Genomic DNA, 18,013 nt, shown 5'->3' with positions numbered 1-18,013 from the left:
TAAAGTTATCAGTGAAAAAAAATGAAATACTTAGTAGTACTTAAAGTACTTTGATTAGTGCATATTTTTATTGACGTCATTTACTTTTAAACGGTCAATGTAAGTCCGCTTACTAAATGCTAAAAAGTCACTGGTCTATTGAACAGAATTTTTTCGTAAACAAATTAAAATATTAATCGTTTTCTTTGTCATTTAAAATAGAGATAATCCTGACTAAACCTTTTATCTCAAACTTTGTGATGTTAATCGCAATTTAAAATAGGTGCGTGTTGCTTATTTAATAATATATGGACACAAGTAGGCTTAAACCATATGGATAAATGTCAATATGCTGCGCATTATTCTTTAGAACAAAACGATAATCTGTTATTAACGGCATGGGATTAAATCATTATTTACACCATCGTGGATAATCCGCTACAGTTTTTGTCTATGTTTGTATGTTATTTTTTCAAATTTTTAAATTCCTGCGGTCAGTTACCAGCTGAAAGTACATCTGGGTAAAAAACCTGTTCTCACGTAAAGTTAATAACAAATTAAGTTAAATATTATAATACAATAAAAGTAGACACAAACACAGGTGCATAAGTTCAAGAAAGTCAGATACAAGTTCAAACCCTCCGTCAGTCATCTCTGACAGGGTACGTATAAGCAATACGTGTAAAAATTAAACACAGGGGTGTGGGTGTTGGTTACTATTACACCATCATAGCAGCTTTTCACGATAGTCAGAAACGGGGCTTATAAGCTTCGAGCTTTCTCCTCTATTCTGATAGATAACATATAAAGTATACTTATTAGTTTATGTATACATTTTTGTTTTGTTTCAATTTTGAATCTCTCTGTAAATACATTTGTGTGTACTTTGTACTGTTCATTATGTTAGAAATTTTTTAGAAATAAATTTTGTTAATAAGTAGTGGGAAAAAACTTGTTAAACTAGTATCATTTCAAATGTATATCTATTTTTTACGAACAGAGAAGGAACATTTTGTAAATTTAACCCTCTTTGATATATACTTAAATTGTTGCAATAATTATAATCCGAAAATGCTTTTGATGAAATGCAACTCTGTTGCTTTAAAATACAATGTTTTCCGTTAATAAAATTTATTGTTCGTTTATTTACAGTAATTTTGTTCGTTAATTACCAATATATCTATCCGTTTATTTGCAATATTCATGGGTAGTATTTTATGTATTTTTTTTCTTTTTTCTTTTTTAGATTACTTTTGTTTCTTTTCTAACAATACATTCGTTTTTCACGTATATATGTTCCTTTATTAACAATACATTTGTTTTGTTTATTTGTAATCCAGTATATCATATTTTACTGTTTTCCATGATAATATAATATTTCAATTATTATTTAAGTATTTATTTCTATTCAAGATTTTTTTTTCATTTTCTTCTTTCATTTTTCTTAACAAAAAACTCGTTTATATTTGTTAAATAATTGTGTTAAAAGATATATTAAAAATTGCAGAAAATTAAAAAACTATTAAATCATTTCATGTTTTCCATTTTGATAGTTACAAACCCATTTTTTTAATTATCATGGTTTGTACAAAATGAGAACTGGCGCGCTGAAATACATTTGTATTTAATGCAAATTTTGGCTTCAAACAAAGTTGTAAACAACGATTTTATCTTTTCCAATTTTCAAAAGCATAGATAAAAAGTACGCATTATGTATTTTTCACTTAAACCGTAGGTACATAAATCAAAGTAAATGTGTACACAACGGGAAACCATCATTTCACATTAACGGAAGGGAAAGTTCTACATTATATACGTTCATACCATCTTAACTACGCACCCTGGTAGTCAAATCGAGACCTGATAACATTAAGTCTAATACATTTCGACTTTTGACAGTTTTTATCAACATCAAAGCTGTAACTCTGTGAGAGCTACCCGTGATTGATGCGTTGTAAATACGTTTAAGGCTTTCAATGTCGTACTGAAGAGGTTTACAACAACATAAATGACAGACGAAAGCATGAGAGCGATGAAAAATGACTGTTATATTGGACATTTTGAAATCTTTGCCGACATTATTAAAGTGTAGCAAAGAAGTTTTGATGTGTGTGAGCCCAATAAATCTGACGTTATTATCGCCTGCAAACTGGGAACTACTTTCAGATATGTTGTAGAAATAAGATATCGCCGAAAACCGAAAAAAGGTCACGTGATTCCAGTTGGACACGATGATTTACAAACCAGGCCGAGTTACAATATTAGATATTTATACTGTTATTAACATGAAACATCAGAAAAGTAAAATATGTAAAATGTTTTAAGGACTGTAATATGGTACTACATTAAGAGTATTAAATGATCGTAAATAGTATACTTTAATAGTATTTGTTATAACAAATTAGAAAAAAATCAACGGTTGTCAACAACATATGATAGCAAACGTCATGCTTTTCGTCAAAGTATTGATGCATCTGAAGAGGAGATTGCAATAAAATATGCCGTTGTCACAAGAAAATACTCTTTATGTGGCCTTTTTCTATATCATGGAAGAATAGTCAAAATTCAATGACGAAAACCTCGAAATTATTTAGGTGGCACATCAAAATATTGAAATTAAGCAACCAACTGGATATGCCTGCTTCAAAATGATTGCCCGTGTTGGCATACTGGTTGGCCGTTGTGGCATACTGGACTGTCATGATGGCATATTGGTCGGCATGGTGGCATACTGGTTGGCCATGGTGGCATACTGGTCGGCTATGGTGGCATACTGGTTGGCCATGGTGGCATGCTGGTTGGCCGTGGTGGCATACTGGTTGGCTGTGGTGGGCCGTGATGGCATACTGGTTGGCCGTGGTGGCATACTGCTTGGCCGTGGTGGCACGCTGGTATGCCGTGGTAGCATATTGGTTGGCCGTGGTCGCATACTGCTGGGCATTGTCGCAATATTGGTCGGCCGTGGTGACATACTGGTGGGCCATAGTCGCACACTGGTTGGCAGTGGTCACATACTTGTTGGACATGGTCGCATACTGGTCGGCCGTTGTCGCATAATGGTTGACTGTTGTGGCATATTGGTTAGCTGTGGTGGCATACTGGTGGGTCATGGTGGCATAATCAAGTCATTATTGTCATCAGCATTCAAACAGTTATAAGGAGCACAAGATATATAGAACTTTATATTGATAGAGCGTACTATATGGGTACAAGTATTCAGGCATGTTCCTGAAGCTCAGGATTTTTATACTCCCGAAATCACTCTTTTAATATAAAACCAATTAAAAATAATAATGCTAAAGTCAGGGTTTTCAGGTTTTATGACACTTTGATCCGGTACATGGTTTACATCAAATGAATTTGAATCATTGAATTGCAATGAAATTATACCGAAATGACACATGAGAAAACGCCATAAACCAACTGTATGTGTGGTACTGATGTGCGGTTGTCGAGTTATTACACTGTGACAGCTAAGTACGATTGTTCCAAATGCCAGGGATAAAGCTGCAATTCTGATGTCTCAACCCTTAAAGGAAACCCCTCAGCCACAAAAAGGACAAGAAACCGGTTGCTGGTATACTAATGAACTGACGATATAACCAATGTAACAAGCAACCAATCCCTAAGCAATACATTTTAATTAAAACAGTATTTAACGATATATTGTATAATTGTAGTATGCCTGCATAATATATTTGAATAGGCACTGTACGAGTATTGTAAGAAAATATATGACGCATCTATACAGATGGAGCATGGCTACCAATATATTCATAACATATTAACAAAAACATACATTTTATTTGTATTTAAACAAATACAACACTGTATGTGGACATTCTATGTATTCATTCAACGTGCAAGACAACGAAAGTCTAAAAAAAAACAATATGCTATAAAGCACAGTGCCAATAGAAAAATGATTTATGTTGAAGAATTGCATTCATACGCCATTTACATAAACTATGCAATAAAGGGCATTGTTAATTGTACAATCAATGAAACATTATAATGTACTAATACAACATTTATGGAAATGATTCATTAAACCCTAAACCTCTTTGTACGTATTCCAAAACATTCGCTCACTCTGTTTTTTTTCCCCAAAATAATCATTCTCACTGCGGAGAATGACCAAAAATGAAAAACGTTTCGACGCTTTTCACTAAAATCGGGCTTATAATAGCACAGATAAGATTTTCAATTTAATTCTGAGTAAATTTCTTAATTATCTTTTGCATATATTTCTGTTTTAAGCGTATCAACTGATCTTTGTAAGAAATTCAATTTTTATGTTTTTAGGCTTTTTGGACCTCGGTGGAGTTCCTTTAATATGAAAGAGGACGATAACAAATATGAAAACAATGTATTGTAAAGAGCACAAATAAAATAAAACTTGTATGAAGACAATGCTGTATGACATAAATGGAAGAGAACTTGAATAAAAGCAATGCAGTATTAAGTCATAAAGACAGAATTTGTATGAAATCAATATGTATTAAAAAGGTTTAAAACATTAGTATGATAGAACTGTATGAAAACAATGAAATGGTAGAAGCATTCTAACGATAAAAAGGTTGAAATTAATGTCTTGTAAAACAATATATATGTATATATGATTTGAATGAAAAGAGTACAGATATAACATATCTGAAATGAAAACGATGTATTGTAAGTGGTATAAATTGAACAGAACTTGAATGAAAACAATGTATTGTAAGGGGTATAAATTGAACAGAACTTGAATGAAAACAATGTATTGTAAGGGGTATAAATTGAACAGAACTTGAATGAAAACAATGTATTGTAAGGGGTATAAATTGAACAGAACTTGAATGAAAACAATGTATTGTAAGGGATATAAATTGGAGACAGAACTGGAATGAAAACAATGTATTGTAAGGGGTATAAATGGAAAAGAACTTGAATTTAAACAATATATTGTAAGGAGAAAAACGGAACATTTCTTGATTGATTGTTGTAAGAAGTAAGATAGCACATTTCTTAAGTTACAAAATGCATTGTAAGATGTATAAATAAAACAACTTAAATGAAAACAATCTATTGTAAACAGTATGAATATAACATGATTTTAATAAAAACAATTAAAACAAAATGCTTACATTCAACAGTTACAATATGAACATGATATAGTTTAAAGAGCATAAATGTAAAAGAACTGTATAGAAACAATTAATGTTAAAGACTGATAGACATTACCATATTTTGCGTTATTTAGGGACTCTTTTTTCTATTTTAGTATACTTCCACTGTTCACTAGATAACTATAAAAATTACTTTCTTTCCAAATATATTTCATAGTTACACAAGAAGGTGTTCTTTGAATAGTAAATTAATTTTCAACTAAATGGAAATATAACTGTTTGTTTACACGAATATATTCGAAACTATGTAAATATATAGCATTGTATTATAAGAGCTAGGCAAAGTAAATGCTACATTCTCCGAAGGTTGTGAACAGAACCATTTTAATGAGGGACTACTTTTCAAAGTCTAAAAGTAATGATTGACAGCTTCAAGCGTTTCTTTGATCATGATTGATAGCTTTGTTAATGTGTTTTTCAGCCCCAGTTACACACACAAGGTGGGCGGCTGGCTAAATCATATCCATTTGCCAAACGGATATCTTTTGTGCGCAGTTTCACGAAACTTTTCACCCAAGAAAATGGATTTTTGATCTCCGTGTGTATATGCCGCTGCTTTATAGTCTTTTAACATCAAAGGGCATAAGTGTAAACATAGGTTTAAGCCAGAATTAGTAGTTCTGTAAAATACAAAGCCGCTTCAAAGAGAGTTTGTCTAATAGATTGTGTTTTGGAGACGGAGTGCTCATGTTTGCTTGTTTACAGTGACAGGTGTCGGAAATAAATTATAATTTTACTTCTTCAATGAATTTGACTTTCCCCGGTTTAAATGTAACTTTGAATAACAAGTAGACATTTGACTTTATAATCAAGTACAGTGGTCAGGGTGACACGTGATTATCCGAGTTCACTTGCAGTAAAATGTCCCCAATGGCCCAAATTATGCAGACAGAGGAGAAAAAACACACACTTATTTTGATAATTTTAAAACCATTTCATGTTCTCTTATACCACCCATTAAAATGTCAAAAATTGATATATTAACAACTTATTTCATTAAGTCCGATCACGAATTTAGATTATGTATGATTCAGCGACCCAGCGTGTTTAGGATGGTTCAAAACTTCGAGAGAAAATCACCATGTTACTCGTTATTTCTCTGTTTTTTGCTGGTGTTTCCTTGCATTCATTGGAACAGTAAGTGACTGACAGGCAAGTTAAATGGAGTATAATGAGTTGCGCAAATGCCCGTCAACCCCCTGCCGCCTTGCTTTGATCAGTGTCGGCCATGTGACATACGCTTACAGCTTCAGTCACTGATCGCTATTTTCTCTCTTGACACTTACATACACTCCAATAATCGGTTTCTACCGGCCCAGCATGCACGTCAATCATTGAATTATAGTCTTTGAGACTGCTCAAATGTATTCTATTAATTTGACAATAGCAAGCACTGGTCGCCTTATTAAATTCCACAGCATCTTATTCCGGCCTGTTAACCATCCGAGACACAAAACTGACAGCCGTGTTAAATCGATCACTAAAATGTGCACAAATCGTAAAATTATTCATAAAATCTGTATGGATTCAGGCAATTTCGTTGCCTCTTTCACATTGGTAACTTTTGAATACAACTTTTTTTTTCTAAACTGTGATATATTACATGTATTAAAGCGATGGCAAATACTGCAAGTAATGTCAAGGTAATTTAGTCTTGACATCGTTCTTGTGCATTATATATATAATGGAAATTAACTAAATGTTTAATTATGTTCAATTGTTGGCAAATGGTTTTAGAAAAAAACTCTTTCTTTTTGGTTAAAATTACTCCTTTCTTTTAATATACCGCCAACAGCAAAAAATGTGTGTAATTTACTTGTAATAATTTTTTTATTAAAAAATTATGAAATGTAGCGTAAGTGTAATTTTTGTCTTATATTGTCTTCATGTTAACAAAAGTGCTTTTTATCAGTGATATTTAATATTATAATAAATACTTAAAAAGAACATTATTTTTTTCAATATTTGCTTGACTAGAAATCATGCAGAACAAAGTGTCTCAAATTAAATTAATAGAAAAATAATCTCAGCCCAACAGTCATTACATTCTATTAAAATCGCTAATGTACTACTATTTGCGCCTTGTCATTTTTGCATAATACATAAATATGTTCTTATTTTTTCTGTGAATTTACATGTGTAACCTGACCCCGCTCTTCGCCGCCCTTTACAACATTTTCCCGAGGCTCGTGATTGTTCATTCCGCTCTTCTAAGATAGAATTACACGAGGTATTTACCATTACTGATAAGAATATTGCCGGTTTCTTTTGAAGTTACCGCTTAATTGTTCAATCTGTCAAACTTAAGACAGGAAGCCTTTCGACACGTCAATCTTAATCTCTACATAAACACCTTTACACTAACCAGAGTGATTGATACATATCCGTAAAGCAAGTATGCCGCCCTTGGTTTTTGAAAGTTTTGCAACGCGTTTCAAGTGAAAAAGGTATCTGATAATTGCTTTTCTTTGAAAAAAAAATGCCGACTTTACACACGTATCTGGGCAGCATCGTCGTTGGGGTTATCAAGTTATTTAAATTTAAGCTTTATCAAACCATTAAACGGCTATTGTCTTTAATTGACCGTTAAAAGTTTACTGGTCATCTCAAAGACTAGAAGAACTGGTGCATTAAGTTGTTCACGGTCACAAGGGGGCGCCAAGCAAAGACTGGAATCATTAAGATTAGAACTGGCAAGATCTGGTACAAATGTTTCTCATTTAAAAGTCACTTTTCTTGTCGTTTTTAACTCTATAAATCTTTCATGCTAAGGGCGAGTTAAGAGTTTTAAAGAAATTCAGACTTCTTGTCAACTATATCGCCGTGTGATTTAGTCATATCAAAGTGTGCTGGACCCAACAGGACTAAAGGTATATTTTTTGTCCTATTTCTCAATGTTGTTCTTCTCCTTAAAAGTAAACATGCAACAATACCGTCATATAATAAGATTTTTTCCTGGATGTGTTTTGTCCCTGCTATGTTTAAGTCGCCTATTGTCACTTCAACCGACATTTATCTTTTCATTTTTATATTTATTGCAACTACATCATCGCAAAACCATCGTATAAATTAGTTCTGATTGACAGAAGAGCTTTTGAAAAGATTAATGATGCTTTATTATAACACGGCTGACTAAGAGCGGTCATATTCACTATCGAATCATTTGATTGGGTAAATAAGACCGCCTTATGTCTCCGCCTCCCATTAGCTGAAGTTTTGCTCTATTATCCAATAGAAAGGGTTGTCACAAACATATTGCTCGCTTGTCGGAAGTACATCCTTCCTGCGTAAATGCGCTATGTACAATGTTGAGTGTGTTTGAAATAGTGACTATATGGGCGGCATAGCGAAGAAAATCTCAAAAGAAAAGGATCGTAGTTTGATTGACAGCTGTTTCTGTCTCGGTGATACATAACTTCTATCAAAGCTGTCAGCTATTATAATATAACGCCATTTTGTGTAATACACTTCTCAACACAGCGTTTGTTTTGAGATATGAAATTTAGTTAAAGTTTTGGACTTGATTATACAAAAGATTTGGATATATATGTGTTTGTGACAAAATGCCAGTTATGGATCGATACGAATCAATGAAAATGTTGTCGTCGTCGGCTTCACAGTACTTGCCGCCGGATTACTTACAGCCCCTTCCAACAACAGTGAGTAACATTTAGACATTTATTAACCCAGTTTTAAGTTTTAAGATGCATTTAACTAATGGTAATCAGCATACTAGTATTAACATCGAAATAGGTCGCTTAACCCTTACCTTTTTGCCTTTTTCATTTCTGAGCCGTGTCTGGAACTGACTTAAAATGGGTGTTTATTCTATAAAAGATATCTCACATGGTTATATTAAATCACAAATGTAGTCTCTAGACAAGATTCAAGTTTATTGTCAAATTATTTAGAAGTTTCCCAGTCTGATAACAAAGTCACCCCTTTAACGACTGCCGCACCGCTCTGTATCGTTGTTTATAGAGCTATATCGGAAAAGAGAAAATCTAAATCAATACGTACTTACGGTACAAGTCCAAACAAATTAGGGACAAATTAGATTCTCAATATTGACTGAAAAACGAGATTCTATAACTCTGACGATGAAACATGCTGAATTTCAATGGATGATGAGAAAAGAGAGACTTGTTGTAATGTAATTGACAATTTAGACAGAGAATATCCTTCATTGCCAGTCATTGGATGGGTTTCTTTTTATTCGAAGATGAATCTTGATTAGATATAGACTCATTTGTTTCAATAACTTGTTGCTTCATTTAGTTAGCTCTTAACATTTTGACACTTTCGAAATGTAAAATCACGCAACAGCAGGTACTTAGAAAATGTCTACACGCACTTGTTTCAAACCATCTGTTTCCGGGAGATATAGATAATATAAGTTTTTTTAACGAGTTTATATTGTACTGTCAACTGAAATGATGTACTTTATCTTTTTTCAGCTTGACGCTAAAAATAGCCCCCTTGCACTTCTTGCGCAAACTTGTAGTAGTATTGGAAAGGATCCTCCATCCAAGTCGATCATACCGCCGCTTGAAAGGAAAGAGTCAGTGGGAAAAGTGTCTCCCGTTGGAAGTGAACCTGATAGTAAAGCAACAACCCCCTTAGCAGAAAAAGATGGTCGCAATTCTTCGAACACTCAACGTACAAGTCGAAATGACACGAAGGGTATTTCAAATTTTTACCCAATCTCAACCTCGAGTCCGAAACCGGAAAAATGTCAGACGGACTCTCATAAAACAAAGGACGAGGGAAAATACAATGACAATGAAAGAAAATCACCACAGGTCATAACAAGACCTAGGTCATCGTCCTCATCGGCGTCTGGATTAAAACCAAATATTGACAGGGCAAGCCCCCGACCTAAAACAAATGAACATACAAAGGAATTGCATGATTCAAAATATTCTCCGCCAGCAAAGAGTCAAAGGTCGGATTCGCCAATAAGACGAGACAGTTCTCCATATCAAGACGCTAAACACCAACATTCGTTATACCAAGGATTACCATATGGGCCGTTTAGTTTACCAAATATTCCATTTCCAGGGGGAATGCAGCCGTCAGTAGAGACTTTAGTTGCTGCTGGCTACCCGTATGGTCTTCAAGGACATACTAGCTACAGTCTTGCCTCTGCGCATGCTCTAGCTGCCCACCAAGCAGCTTTAAAGTCCGGGTCCTCAGCGGCTTTATCTCAATACATGCAGTATGCTAGAATGAGAAATCCGACAGCGCCATCAGCATGCAAGGATCCTTACTGTACAAACTGTGTTTCTGCAGCATCTCAAAATTCACATTTATCTCAGTGTTCTTCTCCCGGTTGTGCTCAGTGTTCACATGAAAAGGCATTACAAGGATTAGGTATGTTCGGCCTTCCAGGGTCGAATCATTTACATTCACCATTCAGTGTGCCTTCGTCAGCTGCTGTTGGACTTACCCATTTACATAATTTGTATGCTCAAAATCTTTTGACACAACAAGGTCAACAGCATGTATGTAACTGGATGATGGGTAGTGACTATTGTGGTAAACGTTTTAATTCGTCAGAGGAATTATTACAACATTTAAGGACACACACTTCCGGTGGGGAATCTGCACTAAGTGCCTATGGCTCCCTTGGGTTATCAATACCCACACCCTCAGACTTACCTCCTGGACTTTCAGGATATTTGGGCTCCAGTGGAAATATAAGCCCAGAGACATTGAGAAGAATGTATCCAACAAGTATCAGTCCGCTGAGCGGAAGTGCACTTTCTAATCGCTATCATCCCTACAAACCGGCGTTGTCTAATATGCCAACTGGAATTCCTTCTCAGCAATCGTTGTCATCACTTGGACCTTACTATTCACCATATAGTTTATATGCCCAAAGAATAGGGGCGGCAGCTGTGCCTTAACAGTAGAGATTTTTAAACGCTCAATTTGTGATAAACGCTCATAAATAAATTCTGTTTGTTTTAAAAGTGCTTTTTCTAATGTGCTATTCCTGGAATTTAAAAACAGTCTCCAGTATATTTATTGTAATTTATTTCAATTGCATACAATTCAATAAAATTAGATAATTGGCATAATTGTTTATATATGTGAATATTTTGTTAATGAAATAGAAGATAGGTGTGTCCAGGGGACTCCCGAGTTCTTTTTATAATAATATTATTGCAATGTAACTGTGTGACGATGATATTAAATTAAATTTGTATCATTTTCTGTAATAACTCTCAATATAGTAGAAAATCGTTGTGGATTTTAAAGACATATATATTTGTTGATACTGAATAATTTATTTAAATAAGCATAAAATAAATTATCAATAAAATCAAAAGTTGTTATTTATTGAATGATATTTATTGAAGCCTCCCTAGAAGAGAAAATAATTGGAATACATTTGGGACTTAAAATGTTTTTCTTTTCTTTTAATAATGACTGTAAACAATTTAATTTATTTTTTATTACTGTGAAAATGCACCTTTCCTTACTTCAAAAGTTTTTTTTTTTGATATCACACGGGCAATTACAGAAAGTAGTTCCCGAATCCGGTTTGATCATATATCTATTTTAAGATTTATGCTTCACATGAAAAAGATACTTTTTTTAAAAAAAGGTACATGATTAATTCATAAATTTAATTGTCTAAAAATTAATATATTGATATAATTAATAATATTTCACCCTGAAAGAACAGCCATACATCAAAGAATGATCTAAAAGCGATTGTTGTTATTATATCTTTGCAGAAGGACATAAAAATACGGTATTTTTATCATTACCAATTAGGATAAAAAGCTTTTTTGCTCAGGCGAAAACTTATAAAAAATGTACGGATCAAATCAACCCCCTGCCCTACATCAGAGCTGCATATGGCTTATTCATAAACTGGTTATAAAATAACTAAAATTGATAATAAATGGAGAACAAGTATTAATATAGATAATTATTCCCCTTTTGGGGTATTAACTTTAAAGGAGACCTCCATTAAACAGAAAAATATTACTTTGAAATTTTGCAGACGACATTAAAAGAACGTGACGGGACCGCTGGACTGTGACATGTTATAGCGTTCCTGTCAAAATCTCCTGTTTATGATGACAAGTTTATAGGTATCGTGTAAAACTGAATGTGTTTTATTTCGCATAGGGATTGCCTTCTTTAGATCACCCATTTAGCTGACGACATATAAAAAACAGAAAGTGAGAATTTATTTTCTCGCGCTCTATTGCAACTACATGTCACTGCGATCAAAACGTTGTTTCATTTAATTTCTATTTTTGCTTTTATAGAAAAAAAATATTTTTACTGTTTTACAGTGTCGCACATAAAGGGGAATAGTTTTACACAAAAAATAATAACATAAAATGTCAAGTAAATTAATAATTGCGTAACATATTAAGTTAAATAGAATACGGCTACTTTTATCTCATCCAGAAACATTAAAAAAATGAACGGAAGAAAATAATATTAATTTGATAAAGTTGTAGCTTTAATAACAGAGAAAAGAAGAAGAAAAAAAAAAACGAGTATGAATTCATCGTTTCAAAATTCGAATGACTTATTGTTCTAAAATGATTGTCGACGAAACAATTTTAACCAGAAATTAAACTTATTTTTTAGTCTATTAAGTAATTATTTCACTTGATGAATAATAGGTACTACAAGTTATAGTTTACAAATATCACTGTATCTGACGCTAGGTCTGATTGTCTTTAAAAATCGGAGAAATTCAGTTTTCTCTTTTCCTTAAAAAGAACTTTTTTATCAATTTAACAAGAAAAAAATAAATATTCAAAATGATGAGAAAAGAATGTTAACTGGAATAAATGGTTATTCTCCTCCAATATTTCAAACAATCCCTCAAAGGCTAGCAGACGACATACACAAGTCTTTCAGGCGCCATGTGATAAAAGCGAAAACGACAGTTTTGCCAACGGAAGATGATTGGTTGTCAAAGTGGAGAAATAAAGTGAATTTGATGTCAGAAACATATAACCAGTGTAGATGGATGAAAAATGGACACGTCATAACAATGTAATTAGTTTTGTTATGATGGAGTTCCTAATGTGAAAATTTAAGATGAGAAAAAATGAGATAAACGAACTTTATATTTCTCTTTTATTTATAACTAAATGTATAACAATCGTAATTTTTCCTACTGTAAATAAACAAGAAACAATTACATTAAACGTCGTTTAGATAAAATATAAATGGATATTACATTGCAAGAAAAGCTACAATGTTCTAGATTTATTCTGGCCAAAAATAAATAAATGCTGGGCCATCTGCAAGGCTTGGACGGCTAATGTTTTGTATGAATTCTGCCAATTTCCGGTTAATACCTCTACATACTGGATGCATGTAAAAATATACATTGCAAACATAGTACAATTCTTTTCAAAGGAAAAAGAGTGAATTCTACGAGCAACAAATTTTATGCATTTTGCTGTTTGCACACCGTTTGTTGATGATTGAGCTAATGTACGTAAACATGTCTTATTATTCCATTTAAAGTTAAATTTCTTTTGCTTAAAATAATCAAAGTAGTTCTTCCACATTAATGTTTTAACTTTATCAGTCATACTAAAACATGTTTTACTAAACGCACGTGATCAATCAAGCTCCCATGGTAACTAGACGTCAGGAGAACATATCATGTATTTAAATTTATATTTTATGACCATAGATGAAAGATAAAGCAAAGCCGTCATATATTACAAAAAGAACAATTATTTTTCATCGTTGAATAGAAATATTGAAAATTTAAAACCTAAGTCCTATGATGTGTAGAACATAACCGCGGAACGGGTCATAAATCGTGTTAAGAGAAACGAGCGTTTATTGACGGCGATCGATCTATTATGACCACAAAGCGCCGAAAACTGGAGAAAAGATATACACCTTCTTATCACTTCATTAAATCGAGACAAAGAAGAAAACACATTAAAGATTTAAGTTACATGATTATAAGACTGTCGGATTACAAAGAATTTTAATTACATGTTGGATGGTAAAGCACTGAAAGAGGCCAAAACTCGAGTTAAATTGCCACACACAAAGTGGGTGGAGGAAATATCAGGAAAGGTGCCCATGCCTACTTAACCTTTGCTGGTCTAGAAGGTTAATTGGTCGGTGATAAAGAGATAACTGTATACATGACTTAGCAAAACAAAATTCGCCTTTATAAATAAATAACCCCATCCTATTAAAGATAACGTTAGTGTATGACTGATGATTGTTCTCCGCTCAGGCATATCAATGTAAAAATGTAAAGTTCATTTGTAACTATGTTTCCGGTATAATTTTGTATGCGTTTTCGTTTTTATAATTTTCGGTTCTATTCGATGAAATGGAATATTCTAAAAATAGACTCCATTTGAAGGTACTGTCACGTATGACTCGTGCTTGTTTATATTAGTTAATCTAAGATTTAAGAGTGACTATTAGCATGCACATCGATCAATCAATAACGCTGTTCCACAATCGGATGCCATCCATTGTAACGTTTCAGGAAGGAAATGGCTTGACGTGAACAAATGACGGGAATTACATGTTACTCCGTGTTCCCGTAATGAACGCTCGGGAAATTCAGTTACAGGGTCTTTCCAGCAGTCAATAACTGTTAAAGAAAATTACAAGTGTTGTCACGGAAAACGTTCCCAGGAGACTTGAGTCTTCCTGGAGGAAATTCTAGACAGGGGGTGTTAGGAACAGGGGTTTGGGGGAAAGCTGCAAATTGGATATTGTATTTTGTCTTTCTTTTCTATTTATAATGATAGTGTTTAAAATTGTATGCACATGTACTTAAACTGTTGACAATATCCAGCAGATGTTTTACAAAAAAAAATAAACCAGTGCCAGTAATGCGAGGGTTCAGAATTAAATTGATTAATATAAATATAAAGGTATATTATAACGAAACAAAAAATTGTGATTCTTATCTAAGAAACACATCTTTATCCTTATTGCTATATTTGGCATTGGTTTGCGTGTTCTAGAGCTATTCTTTGTCCGTTTTATAACTTTCTCCTTTCGAATTAAATTTATTGGAACCTCTATGCGCCATATTTTCCGTTTTTAACGCTGAAACCAGAAAACTTTAAAACTTGGCATGATTTAGTGTTTCCGTTTCCTGGAAATGACATGTTATAGTTTCCATGGCGACTTGTACAGCACAAAACTGCCTCTTCCTAATGTAAAATTAACATTTACTTAATTACTGTCTGTCAACTGGCCAGATTTATGGTGATCCGAACGAACGCCTTTGTTTAAAAAAATAGTAACATAATGGGAAGAAATGGAAGAGTGAAGATGTGAACTCGACTGATAGTGTCAAGGGTGCATGAAAAACACATAAACTACGACAGCGCATTATTCAAGCAAAAAATGGAAATATTTTATAAAATTTGGAATATTTTAAAGAAGTAAAAAAACTTTATAAAATATATGGCGACGCAGCATCCGATGCTAAATGCGTTTCTTAAAGACAGAGTCGGAGCGGCGGAAACCCCTTGTCGCACACCGCTGACAATTACAAATGTTTACCTCATTGTTAATTATTTCTGTCAGCCTTTGTCATTCACGCATAATATACAGATAAGTTATACATATTAATTTTTGTTGTAAATTATTGGTGGCAACATTTGTGTTATAACTCATGATAATTCAAGTAGAAATGAATTTCTCAGAACTATATCTATTGTTATCATAATTTGTACTCCACGTCAATATTTTGCACCTTTTATCAAAATAAAAAAAAAACCTCTTTTTTCAAAACGTACATAAAATAGATGCTAAGAAATTTAATGTAAACTCTTTTTTTCTTTACTCTGTCTGCATGAAAACATTATTTAAGATTTTCATACGAAAATAACATTCCAAGTCAGTCTTTCAGACGTTTATGTTTTTCTTCAAAATATCAAGTGCATATTTAAGCATTTAGCTAAAATATTGGATAATACATAAAAACCAATTTATCATCATGGCTCCAGGCAGTGAAAATTAACAACACCATGGGGGCAAACAGATTTCTAACTGATTATAGCCTTCCGTTCTTGTATTAACCATTTCAGCCAATAAAACAAATGCAAACAAAACAGCATTATCAAGTGGAACCGTTCTTTTACTGCCTACAAGTATTATGTCATACTAAAATCACATTTTTCCTAAGTAAAAATGGTAAATTATTGAAGCATAATGAGCTATTCTTATTCCTGACATGCTGCGCTTAATGTAAGTGCTAGAATAATGTCTCGTATTTTATACCCTTCCCCCAAAAACTTCAAAGCGCCGATGATAGATCTCAGTTGGGGTACGCTGAGAAATATAAATCATAAAGCATCAATCATTCTACAATATTGCGAATAAAACAGCATGCAACGAGATTTTGATGTGCCCGTTTAAATGAAGTTCTCAAAATTGATGGATTCGTAGTATAACGATACCATATCGTGCAGATCTACGACAAAAACACACACTGCCTCTTCAAGCATTTTTTTGTTCTTCAAGCGATCGACTTGAGATTTAATTACATCTTCATAAACTGACAGGTCAACATCAAAAGCACCGTTTTCCCAGCTTTTATAATTATTACACATATCTTTCCATGTAAATTACATACGCATCGTAAAAAAATACAAAACTTCGCTTACATAATATAACATATGGCTTCATTTTGTATTTTATCACCTTGGCGGATTGCTTGATTCTTCCTCTACAAGTTTGTAACATTATTGTATACAGATATACAGATATCATACTGTAAAACTAAATGCCGGCACATGTAGAGCATGCCAATTAACCGGTTTTCAGAAATAAATCATTATCAGAATTTAATTAAGAAAATAGTACTTAAAACAGGCGTTCACGAAGAACGAGAAAACGACCTCGGCACGGGCAATTGTTGTGATCAAAGATGAAATAGTAGGCACATTTCCAGACATTTATTATCGGTAATATTACGTTACAAAACAACAATATATACAGACAGCTGTCAAATACTATGCATTCTATGTGTCATCTCACAAACGGTTCTCATTTTCTACATGCCTTTGTTCTCTTGCATAGTCTCTTACAAGCCTGGTAATGACGTCGTCTCTGGCTGATACTAACGTTTGAAGATTTGTAGAACAAAAATACCTACATAAGAACGAGCTGTGAAGTACTTAGGTTATGTGTGTGTGTATGTTTTTTTAGAAACCAAAGATGTTGCCTAGTTATTTAATCGTTACCATTATTTTATTGAAGACATTACAATAATTATTGCACAACGTTGTTGTGTAATCTAATTTTGCATAGATAACATATGTGTTTGTGTTTGTTTGGGTTTTTTTCCCAAAAAAAATTAATCGTTACCATTATTTTATTGAAGACAGTACAATATTTATTGCACAACGTTGTTGTATAATCTAATTTTGCATACATAACATGTTTTTTCTCCTTCAAAAACGATACACAAAAGCTAAGGGTAACTGGCACTTTTAAAACTAGTTCGTTTTGGCAGTTGGTTCTGTACCTTAAAATTGTTTATACCTTTTAATAGGAAAAACATGACATTCTTTTCAATGTTCTATTAAACATTCTAACATGTTTCAAAATGTTTTCTTATTTATTCTTTAATAGCCTGCTGGCAGAAACTGAATATACCCATTTGACCAGAGCAGATCAAAATCACAAAATCAGCCGGCACATTTTGAACTTTTCGCTTTTCAGTCTACAAATTCTGAAATTTTCCCTTACATGATGTATAGTTTTGTCCAAATTCGAAGATGGGCAAAAATGAGAACAGAAATCAACAAGACAAACGCAGCCCCCGACACAATCTAGCCATACCAGTAGGGCACCAAGAAGGCACCGAAAGATATTTA

General features: G+C 33.2%; 1 protein-coding gene across 1 annotated transcript; it reads left to right on the top strand.

Moving 5' to 3' along the window:
* The first annotated feature begins 8,463 nt into the window (after positions 1-8,463).
* On the top strand, positions 8,464-11,475 carry LOC132743724 (zinc finger protein Noc-like). The gene is made up of 2 exons (XM_060732277.1): positions 8,464-8,806; positions 9,605-11,475. Exons 1-2 carry the CDS (start codon positions 8,711-8,713, stop codon positions 11,054-11,056), a joined length of 1,548 nt encoding a protein of 515 aa, XP_060588260.1. The 5' UTR covers positions 8,464-8,710; the 3' UTR covers positions 11,057-11,475.
* Positions 11,476-18,013: the final 6,538 nt, after the last annotated feature.

This window comes from Ruditapes philippinarum, unplaced genomic scaffold, assembly GCF_026571515.1.
Source record: "Ruditapes philippinarum isolate M1 unplaced genomic scaffold, ASM2657151v2 ctg373_1_1_1_1, whole genome shotgun sequence".
In the NCBI taxonomy this organism is placed as follows: Eukaryota; Metazoa; Mollusca; class Bivalvia; order Venerida; family Veneridae; genus Ruditapes; species Ruditapes philippinarum.
The sequence above is the reverse complement of the archived record's forward strand: the minus strand, read 5'-3'. Positions and strand labels throughout refer to the sequence as shown.